The sequence below is a fragment of the Prionailurus viverrinus genome, unplaced genomic scaffold (assembly GCF_022837055.1).
Source record: "Prionailurus viverrinus isolate Anna unplaced genomic scaffold, UM_Priviv_1.0 scaffold_51, whole genome shotgun sequence".
Taxonomy (NCBI): domain Eukaryota; kingdom Metazoa; phylum Chordata; class Mammalia; order Carnivora; family Felidae; genus Prionailurus; species Prionailurus viverrinus.
In genome coordinates, this window is record NW_025927614.1 from 2,730,318 (window position 1) to 2,749,448 (window position 19,131).

General features: G+C 42.2%; 1 protein-coding gene across 13 annotated transcripts in view; it reads right to left on the reverse strand.

The window, feature by feature from the left end:
* Nucleotides 1-19,131, reverse strand: part of ZMYND11 (zinc finger MYND-type containing 11) — a 135,011-nt gene that overhangs the window by 27,142 nt on the left and 88,738 nt on the right. For 7 of the 13 annotated variants that reach the window (XM_047848053.1, XM_047848058.1, XM_047848057.1 and 4 more), the window contains exons 4-6: nucleotides 15,535-15,579; nucleotides 12,799-12,960; nucleotides 606-683 (exon numbers count right to left, since the gene is read on the reverse strand). In XM_047848053.1, coding sequence (XP_047704009.1) covers nucleotides 606-683; nucleotides 12,799-12,960; nucleotides 15,535-15,579 — 285 coding nt within the window. Of the gene's footprint in view, nucleotides 1-605; nucleotides 684-12,798; nucleotides 12,961-13,425; nucleotides 13,520-15,534; nucleotides 15,580-19,131 lie in introns of all 13 variants that reach the window. The other 6 variants (XM_047848060.1, XM_047848059.1, XM_047848063.1 and 3 more) reach the window with 4 other exon arrangements.

A 19,131-nucleotide genomic window follows, 5' to 3' on the forward strand; every position in this document is an offset into this window, starting at 1 on the left:
GGATCTGAAAAGCAAAACAAACAAAAAACAGAAACCGACTCTTAAATACAACCAAGAAACTGATGGTTGAGAGAGGGAAGGAGGAGGGGGATGGGCAGAACAGGTGACGGGGATGAAGAAGTACAAATTTCCACTTTTAAAACAGGTCAGTCACAGGGATGACAAGTGCAGCATGGCGAATATAGCTGGTCATATTGTAGTAACTTTGCATGGTGACAGGTGGTGGCTAGAATTACTGGTGAGCATGGAGTTATGTACATAAATATCAAATCCCTGTGCGGAACACCCAAAACTAATAGTAATATTGTAGATCAACTGGACCTTCCTTAAAGATTTTGAAAAATAAAAGATGAAACAACAGAGATGTATCAGCAGGGAAAGAAAAGTGCACGTCTAATCTAATGCAGCTAAAGAAATGCCCGTGAAAACAAAGACAAGACCAAAAAATAAAAGCCTCTTGCGGAGCCATCACGCACAAAAGAAGTATGACGGCGGTGTTCTCCACCCCCATCCTGCTCTGTGCATCTTGACTTGTCACGCGCTAAGTTGCAAGGCATGAAGGGAGGGAGCCTGGCAGGGCGGCCCGGAGACTGTGCAGGACTCACCCTCTCCTTCATGCGGGACACGATGAACCGCAAGTACGTGCTCATCTCCTGTTTGTTTGTGTGTTTCTTCTTGATGCTCTGTTAACAACAGAAAAGGCCAGATGTAAAACGTGATTTTGTACGGTGTGCAAGGACTGTACACAACACGCACTATTTCCAGCACATCTGATACAGAGAAACCTTTGAAATGCGCACGGTAAAAACACTGCTTTATGTGAGAAGGAAATGGAAAATATTATGTCGCACTGGACATGATACCTTAGACAACTATGCACTTTTTCCTCAGCATTTTAAAACTTAAAACTTCCACTATTTTCAGATAAAACAAATGACATAATACTGATCGTGACATAACGCGGAATCACTTATTTTACAAAAGAAAAAAGTCAGCTGAAACCCTTCAGGGAGCATTATTAGTAATATCGAATGGTGAATTTCAGCACAACGTTACTCTTTGTCTAAAAGGTTATTAAAAATCCGCGTCCCCTATGAGTGAGTGCAGTGCAGGCAGGCATACCTACTTAGCTTTTAACGTGTCAGGGTCTGTTCAGTAATAACTTCAGTTTCTAGGAGTCTGACCTGAAAACTAATTAGGTTCTTCAATTTACGTCTCAGAAAATAAATGTCAGCTAGGACCCACTTCCTCTGTCGAGACTGAGGCCTCGGGGCAGACCCCCAGCCCCACGGAGGCGGCCATGCCGCCTCGCCCACTAGGCCCGGGCCGGCGTTTCACAACCGCGCACCCCCCTTCGGACACCAGGTGACGGCCCTCTACCCAGTGACATCATTAGGCCCGAAGAACGGTGTGTGCCAGAGGTCATCCTGATGTGCTAACGGACCGGACGAAGCAGCCAACATTTCTCAGCTAACTACAAACTACCAGCGCCTCGCTGGGGCTCCAGGGAACGGATTATCCACACACACGACCCTAACCCGTCTCGACAGAAAACGGGCCCTTTCTTCTCTGGAGATGTGGTTTCCCGCACTTCGTGTCTCAGGTGGCCCCCTCTCCACTGGTCACCTGGACTCTGGCACGGGCAGTCGCCGCTTCTCTTGTGCTCATCTGGCACATGCTGTGCACACAGCTTCTAAGTCATGCCAGTTACAGAGCATCGGCCCCGTCCGTGCCCAGAGTGGGGACTCGCCGCTGAGCACGGGACTGGGGACGTCCCAGGGGACGTCCCAGGGGAAGGTCCCCGGGCTCTACACCGGTTTGTCCGCTCATTCGCTGATCCCGCAGGAGTGGTGACGTGTGGTGGCGACCGCTGCTGCTGCACAAGGACACTTCCTGGGCTCCAGGCTGAGAGTCTTTGTCGGGGAGGAGCTGGTGGGCCGTCACTTTTGACAAGACCCACGCCAGCACGTGAGAACCACCCTCCCGTCAGCCGGCGCCGCTGAGGAGGGTGCGGTGCGGCACCTGCACCCCACACGGGACGAGTGTGCAGGGAGCTCTCTGGGGACGGGAAGTTACGGTCAGCTCTTCATGCTTTCGGACATCCTTCCCTGCGCTACTTTCTACGCTAAATGAACAGCCTGGCAGACTGTCAAATATGGGAAAAACAAAGGGTAAGAGGCCAAGAAGGCTGCTTTTTTCCTCACCTCTCGGGAAAGCTATATTCTCTTAAAAGAGAGAACAAAAACGAAAGCTTCTAGCTACAGACTCGATCGATCACGTGAACTCCAAAATATGTGGATGCGCTGCTAAAACTGCTGCTCCCAAGTATCAGTCTGATCATGCAATCATAAATTTGTGTAAACTCCAATGAAATAGCAACCTACATCAGGTCCTGGAATACTATCTGAGGGGTTATGGTTCTTTTAATAGATGACAGGTAATTAAGGGAAATACACAACACTTCATGTAATGAAACATAATGTCAATGCTAAGTATTGTTCCAGACCTTCCCTCCATGAAGCAGGCTGGGGATACTCTGCTCTCTAGGTCTGTGTGCGCATACCACCAGCTCGGCCTGGGGCGGCTGTGCAGAGGGGATTCTGGGGACAGAGTCTGTCACTGCAGCGACCACGGCATGGCCGCCCTCTCTCTCCAGGGCTGCTGGGTAGCCCACATTTGCACAGGAACATGGTTTTTCCTGGTGGTGATCTCGACATCAAGCTATATGAGGTACTTCACTGTTAGTCACAACCTAACCCCTTTTGGTTCTTTAGAGCCCTCGAAAATAAATCAAGTATCTTTTTTGGTGATAAACATGGGTTCTCCTGAAAAAGCAGGGCACAGACTGTAACACGAGTGCTCTGGGCGTATGTGAGCCGCTGCCCCCAGGCAGTCCCAGGGGCTTGCAGGCACCTGTTCCCCAGACCCACAGGCCCGTCCATGGGTGGGGCCCTCTGAGGGAGCCCACACCAACAAGAGAGGGGCCTGGACAGACATGGCCTCTCCCTGTAATTCCTGGAGACAAAACGTTTGTCATAAGATGCTTCCACACTTGCTAAACTTGTGGGCTTTCAGACATTTCCCTCTTCGTATTTCACAAAAGAGAGGAATGGTGGGGCGCCTGGGTGGCTCAGTCGGTTAAGCGTCCGACTTCGGCTCAGGTCACGATCTCGCGGTCCGCGAGTTCGAGCCCCACGTCGGGCTCTGGGCTGATGGCTCAGAGCCTGGTGCCTGCTTCCGATTCTGTGTCTCCCTCTCTCTCTGCCCCTCCCCCGTTCATGCTCTGTCTCTCTCTCTCTCTCTCTCTCTCTCTCTCTCTCTCTCTCAAAAATAAATAAATGTTTAAAAAAAAAAAAAAAAGAGAGGAATTGAGCATTGTAGCCTCTGTTTGAGGGCTGCACCGTAAGACCTGCGGGGATTTCTTGGAGTTGTGAGCTGCCTGTGTGACATCCTCAGTGCTGTCTCAACTAAGTCTGTCAGCAAAACAAGACAGTGGGCTTGAGAAAAAGCCACTTTGACAGAAATTAAAGGAAGAGCTTCTAAGGTAAATGCTATTCTGTCTGTAACATAACTAAGCAGACAGCTCTAACAACAAGGTCAGAAAAACAAAAATCATGCTTTAAATATCTGCAGATTACTTCAGATCCAATCCTTTCTCGGGCATAAAGAACTGTACGTATTCTCTACTTGCCGACCTCAGGACTCCTCAGGAAAGGCCTCTCTCCAACAGTATGCAGCTCAGATAAAGCCCAGAAAGTTCTGGGGACTGTTCACATCACTGGTACCATACAGGGATCATTCTGTCCATATCTACAAACAGGAGAGCCTCTGCATTACATGGCCAAAGTTGTTGCAACCGTTTTCAAAACAGAATAATCACACGGCTGAAGCTGATTCAAATGTGTGAGATGCCCACTAAAGACGCTCTTAAACACATGACAGATTACCAAGGGGCTGCCTTCCTTTCTGGGGAGAAATAACAGAAAATCTTAAACGTCTTCTTGAGTAAGGGATTCTTACCACCAGCACAAACACTTGCTGGGTCACAGCAAGTTGGGTAAGGCCAGGCGGATGGCCTAGGGAAAACAGGAATCAAGTAATTCAGCTACACTCTGGGCCTGATGGTGGTTCTGGCTGGAAAAAGGTACGAGCAACCTTAGACCAGGTCAAGGCTCATCCACAGTTAATTACAGACAACAGTGCCCAAGGGCCATCACATGAACGAACCCTCAAGACTGATCTCAGAGACCCAGCTTTTCAGATGCAGCACCTGTTCCAGCAGAAAATGAACGTGTGGAAACGGCATCTCCAGTCCACCAAGTACCCAAACGAAAAAAGCATGCAGAGATCCAGGAGGCCTTCCCTTAGATCATGAATGTGTGCTGCTTGAGCTCACCAAATCCAAGTCCCCCAGTCTGTGACTAAACAGGTCAAGAGTATCTCACTTTCCCGGGGAACCCTAATACCCAGCACATCTTTCCTGTTACAGGGCTAGACTAGTGGTCTTTTCTTCAACCATTTAAAAATGTAAACCCCATTCTGAACTCATGAATAGGACACAGTCTGGCAGGCCTGGTTTGCCCCACGGGCTGCGGGTTTACCAACCCCAGACTAGACTCTGTTCTGTGAAAGCAGGGTCCACAGTGCTCCAGCTGAGCCTGGTCTTGGGCCAGGGCTTTGTGCAGTATGTGGCATACAGTCAGTGCTCAATAAATGCTAGTGGGACTGAACTGCTGGTAGTCATTAGTAACTTCATTGCTTACCGGGAAAAATATTCTATGTAGTGGAATTCAACCATACAAAATCCTTCTAAATGTGAAACGATTATTCACAACCAAGCTGTGTCGGCATACTCTGGCCACTATAAACCATTCTGTTTACTTCTGGTGAATAAACCATATTATTGTCAGATGTCACCTAAATAGTGCCATTGGCCTCCAACCACCAGACTCCCTTAAAAGTTAGTGAGCTCACAGACATCTAGGGCACGTGCTGAAAAGTCCTTGGCCCGAGGCTGTGTTCTAAACAAGCACCAGGTAATTGGGTGCTAGTGGCCTCTATTGTTTCTATAAACTATCTGCATTATTTGAGGAATCAAGAGGCTCCAAGCTCTCCTCAATAACTGTCTGTAATCACAGAACAGAAAAGAATCACATCGAATCTTATCTGCACATAAACTGCCCATCTTGTTACGGAAATCAGAGGCTCTGCTATTCTCCACAACCATTTGTTATCACGGAATACAAAAGAATCATCATTTACAAGAAACCCCAGCATCTGAAACTTCCACAGCAGCAGTGCCAGGCTTGGAAGCGGCCATGGAAGTGGCTCAAAGTGCGGCCCTTTCTCCATTCATACCAGAGGGGGCCCCAGTAGCCCCTCAGCGACAATCAGTTACGAGGATGACTTTCTAAAAATATACCTGTGTTCAGTCCTTTTCACCCCTGGCAGAAACAGACTGAAATTAACTCTCTTCTGCAAGACCAGAGGGCAGAACGCCATAGCTGTCATCAGTGAGAACAGCAGAGAGCGCGGCTGGCCTGCTCCTGCAGCTGGGGTGCCCGCATTCAGCTGCGTGGTCCCCGCGACTCTACCCTAAATCCCGCAGCCATGTGCACTGGCCCTCCTGGAGAGCTTTTTAACTTAGGTTAAACAAATTTCAATTTAAGTTTAAAAACCTCCCTTAAGCTGCCATGAATATGCCTTCTCACCCACAGGTAACAGAACCTGGAGGGTAATTCCAACTATGAACAGGTCGAGGTGGATTTTTGGAGCACACGGACGGACAGCTCTCTGCTCACAAGCCTCTCCGTCATTGGGAGGTGGGTCCAGAGTCACTAATGCACAGTGTTTCCAGACTAGCTCATCCCGACTCCAGCTGTATCTGTATTTACCATTTTTTACAAAGTCAACTCCTTCCTGTCTGATTGAGGTCTAGGAGTTTTGGCTTTAAGTTCAGATGATACAATCAACTTTGTAGCCGCCAGTCTATTAAAGCACAGTCTCAAATTAATCCTACCTGCCACAAAGCTGACCACTATGGTAAAAACATCCACATATTCACAAAGAAACCGCTAAAATATTAGCCACAGAGAGGGGGTGCCATGCATGTCAGGGATTTTATGGTTCAATATTCCATGCACTTGTGGGGGTACCTATGAGTTCTGGGTCACCAAGGTTGGAGAACAGGGAAGGAACATTCAGGAACATTTTGTGGCATGGAACATAGGTTTTGCATCTACCTGGTCCTTCCCCTTGTACACAACACTGAAGAAGAAGGAGATTCAAAACACAGAGGCAGCGTGTATTCCTCAGTGGGATACAACTCTCTGTTCTCCTCTGCAAAGAAGTTTCGTTTCTCTGTTGTCGGGTCAGGGAACAAGTAGCTTTTTGTTCTCTGCTTGACGAAGCGGTCAGGAATACTCCCTGCCCCTCCCTCCTCCTTCCTCCTCGCCCCCCCACCTGGGGCGCTTGACAACATAAGGAGATTATGCACACTTTGTAAGTGATTTTAAATTCATCAATACTGGAAACGCTGTCTAGATTAAGTTGTAACCATCCTGATGTAGGAACTAGCTCGTTATCTCTTAATCTCTCAGAGTTAAAAATAAAAGATTAGGAGGGGCGCCTGGGTGCCTCAGTCGGCTGAGCATCTGACTGTTGACTTCAGCTCAGGTCATGATCTCACAGTTCATGGGATCAAGCCCTGTGTCCGGCTCTGCACTGAAAGCGTGGAGCCTGCTTGGGATTCTCTCTCTGCTCCTCCCCCACGCACTGCCTTTTTCTCTCTCTCTCAAAATGAATTACAAATAAATAAATGGATAAATAAATATAAATAAATAAATACATCAGGAAGAACATACCACAAGACGTTTTACACTCATATCCAAGCCTTTCTGACCATAATGTTGTTAAATTCATCATGGGAAGGCAATGTACAAAGTATGTGTGGTTTTTTTCTTGTTTGGGTCCAGGCGGTTTTATAAAGAGATTAGATAAACAATACATGAGATTTTACAGTTTCAGAGGCTATAGCCAATTTTAAAAATCCCTAGGCTTTCCCATCACCGTTTCCTAGTCAGGCCTGTTAATGAATAGCAAACGAGCTTCAGAGAGGACTTGGTTCAGACAAAGATCTTTTTAAAACAAATTTCCTATTTTTGTTAGTATAAAAATGATATGATCCAGCTGTCTTGAAAAACAGCACAGAATATTTGATTAATGTTCATTTTGCATTTTTTAATAATACTTTTGACTGTCTACCATAAGACAAATAAGCAAAAACAAAAACTTCTGCTTCTATTTAAAAATCAAATCTCCAGGGGCGCCTGGGTGGCGCAGTCGGTTAGGCGTCCGACTTCAGCCAGGTCACGATCTCGCGGTCTGTGAGTTCAAGCCCCGCGTCAGGCTCTGGGCTGATGGCTCGGAGCCTGGAGCCTGTTTCCGATTCTGTGTCTCCCTCTCTCTCTGCCCCTCGCCCGTCCATGCTCTGTCTCTCTCTGTCCCAAAAATAAAATAAACGTTGAAAAAAAAAAAATAAAAATCAAATCTCCATTCCAGACTTGTTAATATGGTTGAAAACCTGACTCACCTTCATTCACAGTGAAAATATTGAATTTCCCACATTAAGTAAGACTGGCCAGAAAGGACAGTTACCGTTCCTTGGCAGAGACGTCCAGGAAATGAATGCATGTTTTCAAAGTATTTTCTTTAGCATTTTGTTCTAACTCCTTCTGAACTTTACAGAAGTCGTCTCCCTATCTTGGGAATTTAAGAAAATTGTCCTGCCCATGACCCCAAAGGAAAGAAAAACAGATTCGGAAGTAAATTTCTATCTCCAGTTTCAGGAAGCAGCTTTCATCAGGATTGTCTCTTTAGCTCCCTCAACAAACAGAAGTCACAGTGCAAATGTCCCCAGCGGAGCTCACCCACAACCAAGTGGGCACTGACAAGCTGGTGCCCACCGTCGGAACTGCAGGTGTCCCCCTAGTGGCGTTTCAGTCCTGGTTCATGTTTAGTAGGCCTGTGAAATCCCTGCCAGGTCTCTGCCAAATTGAAATCTAGGGCTCAAATGCTCACTAAACACACGTGGCCGGTGCTCCCGCAGAACTGCAAGGAGAGAACATTCCACCCCACAGAAAGGTCTACCAGGCAGCATGTGCCAACCTAAGGAGTGGTCCTAGAGCGCGTTACTTTGCCCGCATATTAAAAAAAAGGTTCATGCAATCATCACTCAAACAGTATCATGATGCTCACCAGCAGGCGTGGAGGCCAGAAAGCATGCGGTGCACACACACACACATCTGCACACAGCCACACATGCATCAGACACGTGTACATGCACACATGTGAGCATACAACACAGAAGCGCACAGAAGCCCCTGGTAACACATACATGCACATATGCCCACACACACCCACGCACATGCACACCAGGTATGCATGCACATGCGCACACATGTGTTCACACACACACGTATGCACAGAGGCTCGTGCACATGCACAGGCCTGCCTTCCGTAACCAAAGCATTAAAGCATAAAGTGAATTTGTAATGTGGAAACTATAAAAAAATGAAGCAACTTTCAAATGAGACATCCATTTGTATGCTATCAAATTGGTAACAAAAAGCATCGGAAAATACTTTCATGGTGGTCTAAACGGGTATAATCTTCTGAAGGGCAATTTGGTGATTTTTATCACACAATGTGCTCACCCTTTACATTCATGAATTTCACTTCAATACATTTATCCTGTGAAGGTGGCCAGATGTAATTACATAAATATGTGTAAGTTAAGTGTGTCTTTTTAAAAAAAAAAAAATACAATGGCCCGTACTGTGTTTTAAAGATGGATCTTTCAGGCAAATAAAACCTTACAAGCTACTTTCACTTAAAAGTTATGGTTTTCTCATCTTTTCCTGAAAACTTCGTGGCTATTTCAGGAATATAAAATTCAAATACACTGGAATGTAACAACAGCATGAGTGCGGCCCAGCTCTGGACACAGCAGTGCGTGTCCTGTGACTGGAAAGGCGCTGCCGGTCAGGACAGAGCAGGTGACACAGATGAACGCCATCAGGGCACTGTGTGAGTACGTCACAGTGCACCCTGCTAGGGGAGGAGCCTGGGATACTACTGCCGAACAGACACGATCCGGCTACATTCAGGCATGCACGTGAAGTGACACAGACACAAATGGACAGGCACGTGCACATGCACATGTTCACACACACGCGGGAGAGGTCTGTGAGAACATTCACCTACTATGTGATAGCATTGCTGGAAGTGTTATTTTTTTATCCTCTGCTAAATTACCTGAATTTTTCACAGCAAACTATAAAAGAAATAATTTTAAAGTCCCCCTTTTTAAAATTAACGAGAGTTCTCTGTAAGAGTGTAAAACAGTATGTTACTAGTATTTTTTCCAAATCAAAATGCTAACATGACATTCACAGGCTACTTTTCAAGAATAATCTACTGTGTCTGTACGGTTTAATTACTTTCAGAAATGCAGACATTCCAAAGAAATAGCCTCAGGGTTGTGATATTCTTGAGATTTATTATTAACGTTAATAAAATTATTTTAAATTCAGAAAACTTTTTTTCACTTTCTTAAAATATTTGTAAGTAGTCAGATACATGAGATAAAGCTGTTTGAACTGAAGCAAATCTGGAAACAGCTAACCGCTGGCCAACAGAGAGCCAATTCTCAGTGACATTTTCAGTGCTGCAAGGGATAGAGATTACGTAGAAACAAAAGTCTTCTGATCACTATTTAGAAATATTCATTTTTAGGTAATGAACGGAGCTTCCATTTACTACTTCCACCTGCACTAAAATTTGGCTCTGGGCATCTTATCTTCAAAATTCCTCATTAGTATATCTACTTAATCTATATTCTTTCCAAACATTGAGTAAGAGATTGGAGATCAAAATTCTGATCTGGAACTATGTTCTTGGGTCCCAGGGCACAGACTGTCTGTTTATTAAGTGCAAGAACATTTAAGTCCGCTCAGTTACTTTCATATTAGATCACAAAAATGGCTTCAAGTAAACTGGAAGTTTTGACACTTAATGAAAAAAACAAAAAACAACAACCAGAAGCTTTACCTTAGAGAGATTTAAAATCCCATTAGAATTTCAAGGTTATTATGGTCCCTTTTCCCAGGAAAGAAATTGTTAGCACCTATCTGCTTCTTGAGCATAATAATTAAAAGAACAGAACAGATCCTACACAGTAGTAACCATTTCTTCAGAAATTTTCAAGCTCAGAATAAAGCTCACCACCCCCGACCCAGACACAGGCTTTCTGAGCCTCATCAGAGCGGCTCCCCGTCTAGGAAAGCAGCGTGTGAGTCATGAGCGTTTACCGACAGACACCGCATCACCACAGCAAGTGGAGCTGCCTCACAACGTGAGGACGTCCAGACTAACAAGACAAAAGGAAAACCAAGGGCTAGAAAAGAAAAACAGAATAGGGTGCACTGTGGCTATCGTATTTCTGTTATCCAGTAACTCTGAAATTAACAACAACAACAAATCATCTAATCAGTAAAAGCAGAGCAAACACATAGAAAATGGAATCTGACAACTTGACAGTGGGTTCCTACAAAAGTAGTATTAGACATTTTCTTCAAAGGTATAATTGCTGCATTCCATTTAGGAATATAAAATATCTACAATAAAGCTTAACCCATCCTCAAAAATCCCAACGGTTTTGAAGTCTTTACTATGAAAATAAGAACTAAATATTAAAAGCTATGGCTGTAAAGACACCATGGTGTCCAGAATTGCATTTCCTAAGTCTCAGAGTCCCTATCTGACCAGGGACCCCTCCTTTTCTATTTTTACTACCTTACTGCTTTTGTTCTTAAGGTCTCATTAATATCTTAACCTCAAGTGTCAATTATTATCAGAAAACAGAAGATACGTATTTGCTTTTAAAATGCACAATCCAAATCCACAAAAATAGGGGCATTAATGCAGTTCCCACACCACCAATGAAACTAATTTCATGGAGACGTCACAAATTATTGCAGACATCTAAGAGGAAGTCCACAACTTAAGGCTTGATACTCATCTAGGCAGATTCAGGGATTTATCACTGATCTAGCATTTAGGCATTTGATTATGAGTCATTATTCCACACTGTATTTGTAATGCTACCCTAATGGTCTCTTGTCTGCCTGAGTATGTACGGTGGTACTGTGAGATGAAGTATATCAAGGTAAAATACGAGTACATCCAGTACCACTAGTGAGATGATGTATACTGAGGTAATACACTGACCAGGTATGAGAGCGCTGTGAGGTGAAGCTGTAACACTGAGGTAATACACTGAGTAGGTACAGAAGTGCTGTGGGATGAAGTATCCTGAGGTAATACCCTGAGTGTGTATAGTAGTGCTGGTGAGGAGAACTCTGTTGAGGCACTATACGGAGAGCATCCAGTACAGTGGTACTGTGAGACGAAGTACACTGAGGTGCATATGGAGGAGTACAGAACCGCTGTGGGATGAAGTATACTGAGGCAATATGCCGAGTATGTAGAGTAGTGCTGGGAGATACACTACACTGAGGTAATGCACTGAGTAGGCACAGCAACGCTATGAGCTGAAGCATACTGAGGTAATACACTGAGTATGTAAAGCAATGGTGAGATATACTATACTGAGGTAATACACTGAGTAAAGAAAGTATGCTGCTGAGATAAAGTAAAGGAAGGTAATATGCTGATGACGTGTAGTAGCAGTGGGAGAAAAAGTATACTGAGGTAAAACACCCAGTACATACAGTAGTGCTGGTGAGATGAAATATACTAAGATAATACAAAGCCAGAGTGACTAAAAGAAGATTAGAAGCTCATCATACTGGCAGGAAATTAGGGTCAGTATTAAAGAAGGGAAAAATTATGAAGCCACAACTTTTTAAAAAATATAAACAAATATTTAACTTACTCAAGTAATGTAAAATATATTCAGAAACTGAGCCCATGAGTAATCTGGGCAATTTGCATGGTTCCGAATACATATCATAATAACTATAAACACAAAACAGAAGTTACAATAAAATCATTCCTTACAAATCACCATCAATGCCATATGCAATGTACACATCATGTGTACGTACACACACACACACACACACACACACACACACACACATTCTACAACCAACAAGCACAGCCAGGTATACTTTTCACTGGGGAAATAATAGGAACAAAAATAATTGTGGAAAGTACCTATTTTACCTACCAGACTATTTCATTTTGCTTTAAATAATTAGAATGCTTTATATACAACTGTCCCATCCCTCCACCCTCCAAATAAAATATAAGCAAGGAATAAACTAACCCATGATATGACAAAAAATAAGGGCGACATTACATGGATATAAAATGGGAAGTAGATACAAAATGTTTCCAACAATGTGCCTTTTGCTAGCTGTGTTTTCTGAGCAGTAGAGAGCACTGACTGAACCCAACTTGGGATAGGAGACTGGTTCTTGCTTTCCAAAGACTATGCATTAAAGGAGTCACACAGTCCAGGGGCAAGTGTAATGCAAGAGAAGAAAGTGTATTTTTATGTGATTAAAACTTTCTAAAATCCATACCCTCAATGTGTCAGTGTTCTGTGATATGCATCGAGTGCTGTGTTCATTTACCGTCATTCCAGTAGACACCCCCCACCCTCCAGTACTTTATCCCTTCACCTGGCACACCACCTGGGGTATCTTTGTGCAGCTCTCATTAATGAATTCCAACCCTCTGACCAGGACATGAAAGCTCATTGGTACTCACCCTGCAAACTGGGCACTGCCAGTGACTACTGCTGTCTCTAAGCCTGTACTCATCAGACAAACACTTGGAATGATACACACGAAAACACAGGTCACATATCAACACCTCTCCAGGCAAATGGCATTCAAAACAATACCAGTCATGATTTTCTGTTTCCCAGTCCTACAAAAAATACAAAATAATTTCGTATGACATTTTGTCAATATCTGCAATGACTAAGAACAAAATTGAAACTAAAGTCCATCACAAGTTAGGCATTAAAAACAATTTTAGACATTAACTGTGTTAAAACAAGAGGGAAAAAATACCTAGAAATTTGCTTCTTTAAATTTTGAATGTCTTTCCTAAACAGTATTAATATTCAGAATATCTTAAAGTGATCTGACAGTAAAACCAGCCCAAAATGAAGTAAGTCCAAAGCCAATCCCCATTCTAACATTATCTTTCATCTTTTAATATAATCTATGGAATAATTTCTCCAGTAAACTGAATAGCCCACACCAACACCTATAGCTTAATATTTCAAATAAACAAACCTCTGTTTTGTTCTGCGTTTTTTTAAAAAATATAGTAAGTACTTAGCACACTGTGGGAACAGAGAGAATAGTAATAAATGGTGATGCTCACTATTCTTATCTTCTCATCCATGGTATTGGATGCTTTATTGAAAATAACATTAATCAGAATGTCCATGTTCTGACAGTTGTCAAATTTTCAGGGTCTGTTGAATTTGGAAAAATAAATTGAAAATGTGAAACTAAAGGTTTAATCACATTCTCCAAAGGACATTACCATAAAAAAAAAAAAAACAAAAAAGGAAGTAGGTTTATTTTCTCATTGGGACTATCCCTGGAAGTAAAAGAACATAACTACAGGTGCACAGGTGGTCTTCAACATTTTCTGTTAGCTCCGTGTCTGTACAGCCAACGGCATTTAAATATAAACAGGAAGATGTTACAAGTTGTCTTAGTTTAGAATTCATTAATTCATTTTTCATATTTCACTCTCAGCTTTTATCAAAAAATACCTGTGTTAGGAGTGATGGATTAACTCCCAACCTTCTCTTCTTGTAGATGCAGTAACTAAATGGACAAGGCTCGAAACTACACTTTGCATAATCAAGGCCACTTTCAACGGGGATCCTGAAATTCCAGGCTTCAGCTCTGCCATCAGTTTTCTGTCATAAACCACTGTCTACAGTCTGCTTCTGAGGCTGGGCAGCTTCCTCATTTTCTCTCACATCCGCAACAACTCCAACAACTTGTCTAGGAAGCGCAGCTCCTCTGGTACCTGTGGTCCAAACGCATTGCTGCCTGACCTTCCTTATGAGAAGCCTACTACCCGCTCCTTCAAAAGAGAAGAGAGTCACTAATGTTCTAAAATTCACATCTTCCTACACTTTCTACCCATCCTCATGGCTATGGTATATTCTGCAAAAATATAAATTTTTGGTTTGCTTTTTATTAAAAGTTTGGTCTTTATCGACCAAAGTAATAAAGAAAAAAGCATGACCATTTCTGGTGATTTGCTGCGGATATACATACTCTGCAAAATTACTCTGGTGGAGTAATTTCAGTCAGACTACCAAAAAAAATCTGAGGATACTGATCTGACATAAAATATGGCAGAAGGAATCTAGCTCACCAACTGGGACACAGCACGTGTGTGGTGCTTGGCTGTAACCGTGGTCACTGGGGTGCCCACCTCGCACGGCTCATGTGGGAAGCTGTACTTCAGCTACTGTAATTTTTGTCTCATGAACTGTTGATAAATTAGGTTTCAGTAGGGAAAACATACGTTGTTCTATTTTTAATTAACAGAACTCTTTTCCAGTTTGAGACAAAGTCCTTCAGAATATTTTCTTCACGGCTGTTCAGAAACACCTGAAAGGATTTTGGTGGCTTTTATGTGACTCATCATAAACAAAAGAAACCACCATCTCTCATCACTTGTATTGTTTTTACACTAATTCATCTTCCTGTAATTCTCAGATCCCCAAGACCAGAGAGCAAGAGAGCTTGCGGCTGGCGCACAGCTCAGGTCTCTCCAGAACCTCCTGCTTCTTTCTAAGCCTCCCCTCTCCCGTCCAGCCAGGACGTGAAGATGGCAATGCATCTCTCTTCAATGGAGTTTGCACTCGGCCTAGTTTCTCACAACCGTTATAGGAACGAAAGTGTAACCCAAATGCAGGGGAGACACATGGGGACACATATTCATACAAGAGCATGTATGCGCTGTTCATTCTTTTAACTGCAATAGCTGTTCAGAACATACAAAACATGCAAAAAGTCAAGTTCAAAAGATTCTGAATCCAGGAAACACTGTTATGGATATAAATAATGTAAGCATGTTTGTTACAGGCAGAATTGCCTACAGTTTGTCTTTTAGTAAACAAAATCCATCAATATAGGACTTGTGACCAATGCTCACAGTGTGCCAAAAAGCTAAGCGTGTATATTCGCTGGATTTCACTAGATGTCAGCAACTACTCTAGATAGAGCCTGAACAACAGTGTAGTATGTGAAATGACATTCCAGTACTTCAAGAAAGTTTTAAAAATGCAAACCTACTAGCATAAAACCAAAACTAGAAGCAGTGTAAAGATAGTATGATTTTAAAGAATAATTCTAACAAGAGTAAACTAAGCCTTAAAAAAAAAAAAAGATAGAAATGTAATGCCAAAAAAAAAAAAAAAGCAGAATTAAAGTAAAATAACATAGTGCAAAATCAGTTCACCTTGTTTGGGGCTGCTGTCCTGGAGAAAGGCTGCATACTGTAGGCCTTTCAAAATAAAAACAAAATAATCTTGGTCTCTCTACTATAACTTTGCTCAACATCAGGCAATAAACAGAGCTAAAGGGATTTTTGTACACAAACTATTATTTGCTATACAACTTACATTACTTTTTAAATGTTATAACTGATAATCTATGAATGTCTAATCATCAATGAAAAGACAGTAGCACACAAACTCAAGGGTAATTACTTGTTGGAGAGGAAACTTTGACACTAACACAAAAGCTACAAATGAACAAAGAGAAAATTCAAAGAGAATTCATGTGCCAGGAAACCTATAGTGATGTTAGAAAAACATTTTACTAACAAATTCGGTGCCATTAAAACTTTGCACAAGACCATGAATATATGTCCTTTTGATCTGAAACTGGTTCAAGTTGTTTTTTTTTTTTTTGTTTTTTCAAGTCAGGAGTGATGAATGTGAACGCAGTAAATACAATACTTGATCACAGACTGAGAGCCACACGGGCTGTCTTCCGAACCAGGAGAAAACACTCCACCATCTATAGAGATGCAGCCTGCTGACCTACATCTGTCACCATTAACAGCATTTGGGTAAGACTCTGGGGCCACCACACCGGCTCAAATCCTGGCTCCAGAATTCACGGGCTGTATGATCTGGGGCAGAATACCTAGCTTCTCTTTGCATCATTTTCTACCTGGGAACGAACAAAGTAATACTGCCTAGTTTATGGGGTTTTTATAAGGATTGAATGAGTTACTATGCTCAGTGGGTGCCCGCTGCTGATGAAGACAATCTGTTTACTACAGTGCACAAACAGGACTTGAGGACAAGTCACAAAATGGTGTGACGTTTGTAGTAATACATGTGCGAGTTTCCTCCAGGACTTCAAGTTCCTTGTGACAGCTGACATGTTTCTGTAAGCTAGATGGAGCCAGAAATAGTGCCAACTTGACTTTGAGACAACACAGCAACAAGAGGGCTCAGTGGGAGAGCTGTGTCTATAACTAGGCCTCCCACACTGTAATCCACCCTTCACCACACTCAAGAGAGACTCCAACTTTTAAAGTAATTCCCTCTTTATACATAATGAACAGATAAACCTTACTTTATCATCAAATATGTGTCTGTGGTATCCTAACATAGAGAGAATACAAAAGTAAATCTCCACAATTGTAGCCTTAATTCTGTTAATAAACAAATTCTGTTATTAAATTGTTAATAAATATCATTGAGAGCTAAGAATTTGGTGATTAAATATTTCCAGTATTTTAAATATTATTTTTCAAAAGTAAAACTATTACAACAGTGTACATTGCTTAGTGAAATAGAATTTAGGAGGGGAAAAAAGGAATCACACACACACAAAACCAGTCAATCAAAGCTTTAAAGAATATAGGACAGCATGACCCAAAATATTCCACTGAATATGGAAATTCTTTACCAATTCAAGACTTTCTAAGTATGTTACACTTTGAATACACATAGAACCACATTATAATTGGTTTCTAGTTGATTAATAATCACAGATATTTAATACTTAGTAAATAAGTGACTATGTATATATTTATTTTTTTAATTTTTTTGTTTAATTTGAGAGAGAGAGAATGTGTGCAAGCAGGAAAGTGGGGCAGAGAGATGGAGAGAGGGAGAATCTTAAGCAGGCCCCATGCTCACCATGGAGCCCAATGCAGGCCTCAGTCCCAAGACCCTGGGATCATGACCAGAGCCAAAATCAAGATGCAGATGCTCAACTGACCGAGCCACCTAGGTGCCCCAGTGACTATGTATATTTCTGTATCTGAGACAGGTAATGGACCTTTGGAAGAAAGAAACTGTAGTTCTGCACACAGTCAGCATAAATATAATAAAATATATTTCACTTAAAAAAAATCAACAGTATCCAAGGGGCATGAAATTTTGCATTTAGGGAACTTAAAACATAGGATTGATTAATTTATGACAACTATAACAACAAAAATGCAAAGATCTAGTCTTTAAAAAAATTCTTACTTCAATACTTGTATTTATGAAATGGGCTGGGACAGTCAAGCTGTTGAATTCAGCAGGCTTCCCTTAATATTTTTTCAAGAACAAAGCAAGAGAACCCTTTGCTGCCATGGCTGTATAATGGTGTGATTTCTGAAGGAGAAGACATAAACGCAGGTGCATAACTCCTGTGTCTTACCTAAAAGATGTGACTTTAGCCATGTTTTGAGAAGCACACAAACCACATCTGCTTTTAGACTAGCCACTTTGAATCTGGAGAAGCAAAAGATTATGGGGAAAATGTGTCTATGTTGCCCCTCTATAAGTTAACACTAAATCCATGCATCCCCAAGATAACTTGTGATCTCTTCAAGAAACCACAAAATGTGTATTTCCATTAATTATGCTTCTTTTCCCAAAAGTTTATTTATTTATTTTGAGGAGTGGGGAGAGGCAGAGAGCGAGAGTGAGAGTTGAGAGGAAGAGAGGAAGACAGAATCCCAAGCTCCCAGACTCCACACTATAAGCACAGAGCCCAATGTGGGGGTCAATCCCACAAACCATGGGATCATGACCTGAGCCAAAATCAAGAATTGGACACTTAACCGACTGAGCCACCCAGGCGCCCCTAATTATGCTCCTTTGAAAGTGTTAAAACATTAAATACATGAGAAAAAGCAAAAACTAAAGAATTCTATCTTTTCACCTAAGCCTACTTTAAAAAGCAGCACGAGGTCCTGCTTTTCAGCAGGAGCAGCTGGACTCTCTGAGAAGGAAGCACTCAGACTGAAGCAGCCAAGACCTGAGCTCCTGCCTACAGGTGCATCTGAACGGCAGAAGGGTTCCAAGTGACAGTGTCCTACAAGCACATGGATTTTCAATGGCAGTAATCAAGAAAGAAGAGAGGAGACCCTAGTCCAGATCTGAGAGGTGAATAAAGAGTACTTTCATACAGAATGTCATTGCTAGGCACTTTTAAGTCAGCTTCTACACTTGTAACCAAGTTATTTAGTGTCAGATCAAACATACCTGTCAAATAATAGGGCAGAGTCACGGCTTTGTGCCAGGAGCCGTGAAGAAAGCAGGAAGCATGAAATAAACAGTATTAACTGTCACGATATCAAAACATGTATTTGATACATCTGCAAATGATCCATAACTCAGGGATACCTGCCCTATCGTACTACATTCAATACTTTCATAAGACCTTTCTATCTTTACTGAGCACCTTATGAGTTAAAACTTTAACTCATAAGAAATTAAGTTGTCTTTATTACAAAGGGAGCTACCAAATACCAAACCTAGCCGAATAAATGGTGAAATTCTGCTCAAGAAATACAGTTCTCACGATGTGAGAATAAAGGAAATAACCATCATGATCAAGTATGAATGGAATGTAACCATTCGTGTATACTTCTCTAGAGCAAGCAGATGATGAAGCAGTCTATGAGAACATGCAGTATTTCTTTAAAAACTCAAAAAGCCTTGATACAACAAAATGCTGAATGGTCAGATATCACAAAGTTTCACTCTATGCTGTGGGTCTACTGGCCTTTATTAATATAATTTGGAAAGCTCTGAAAAAC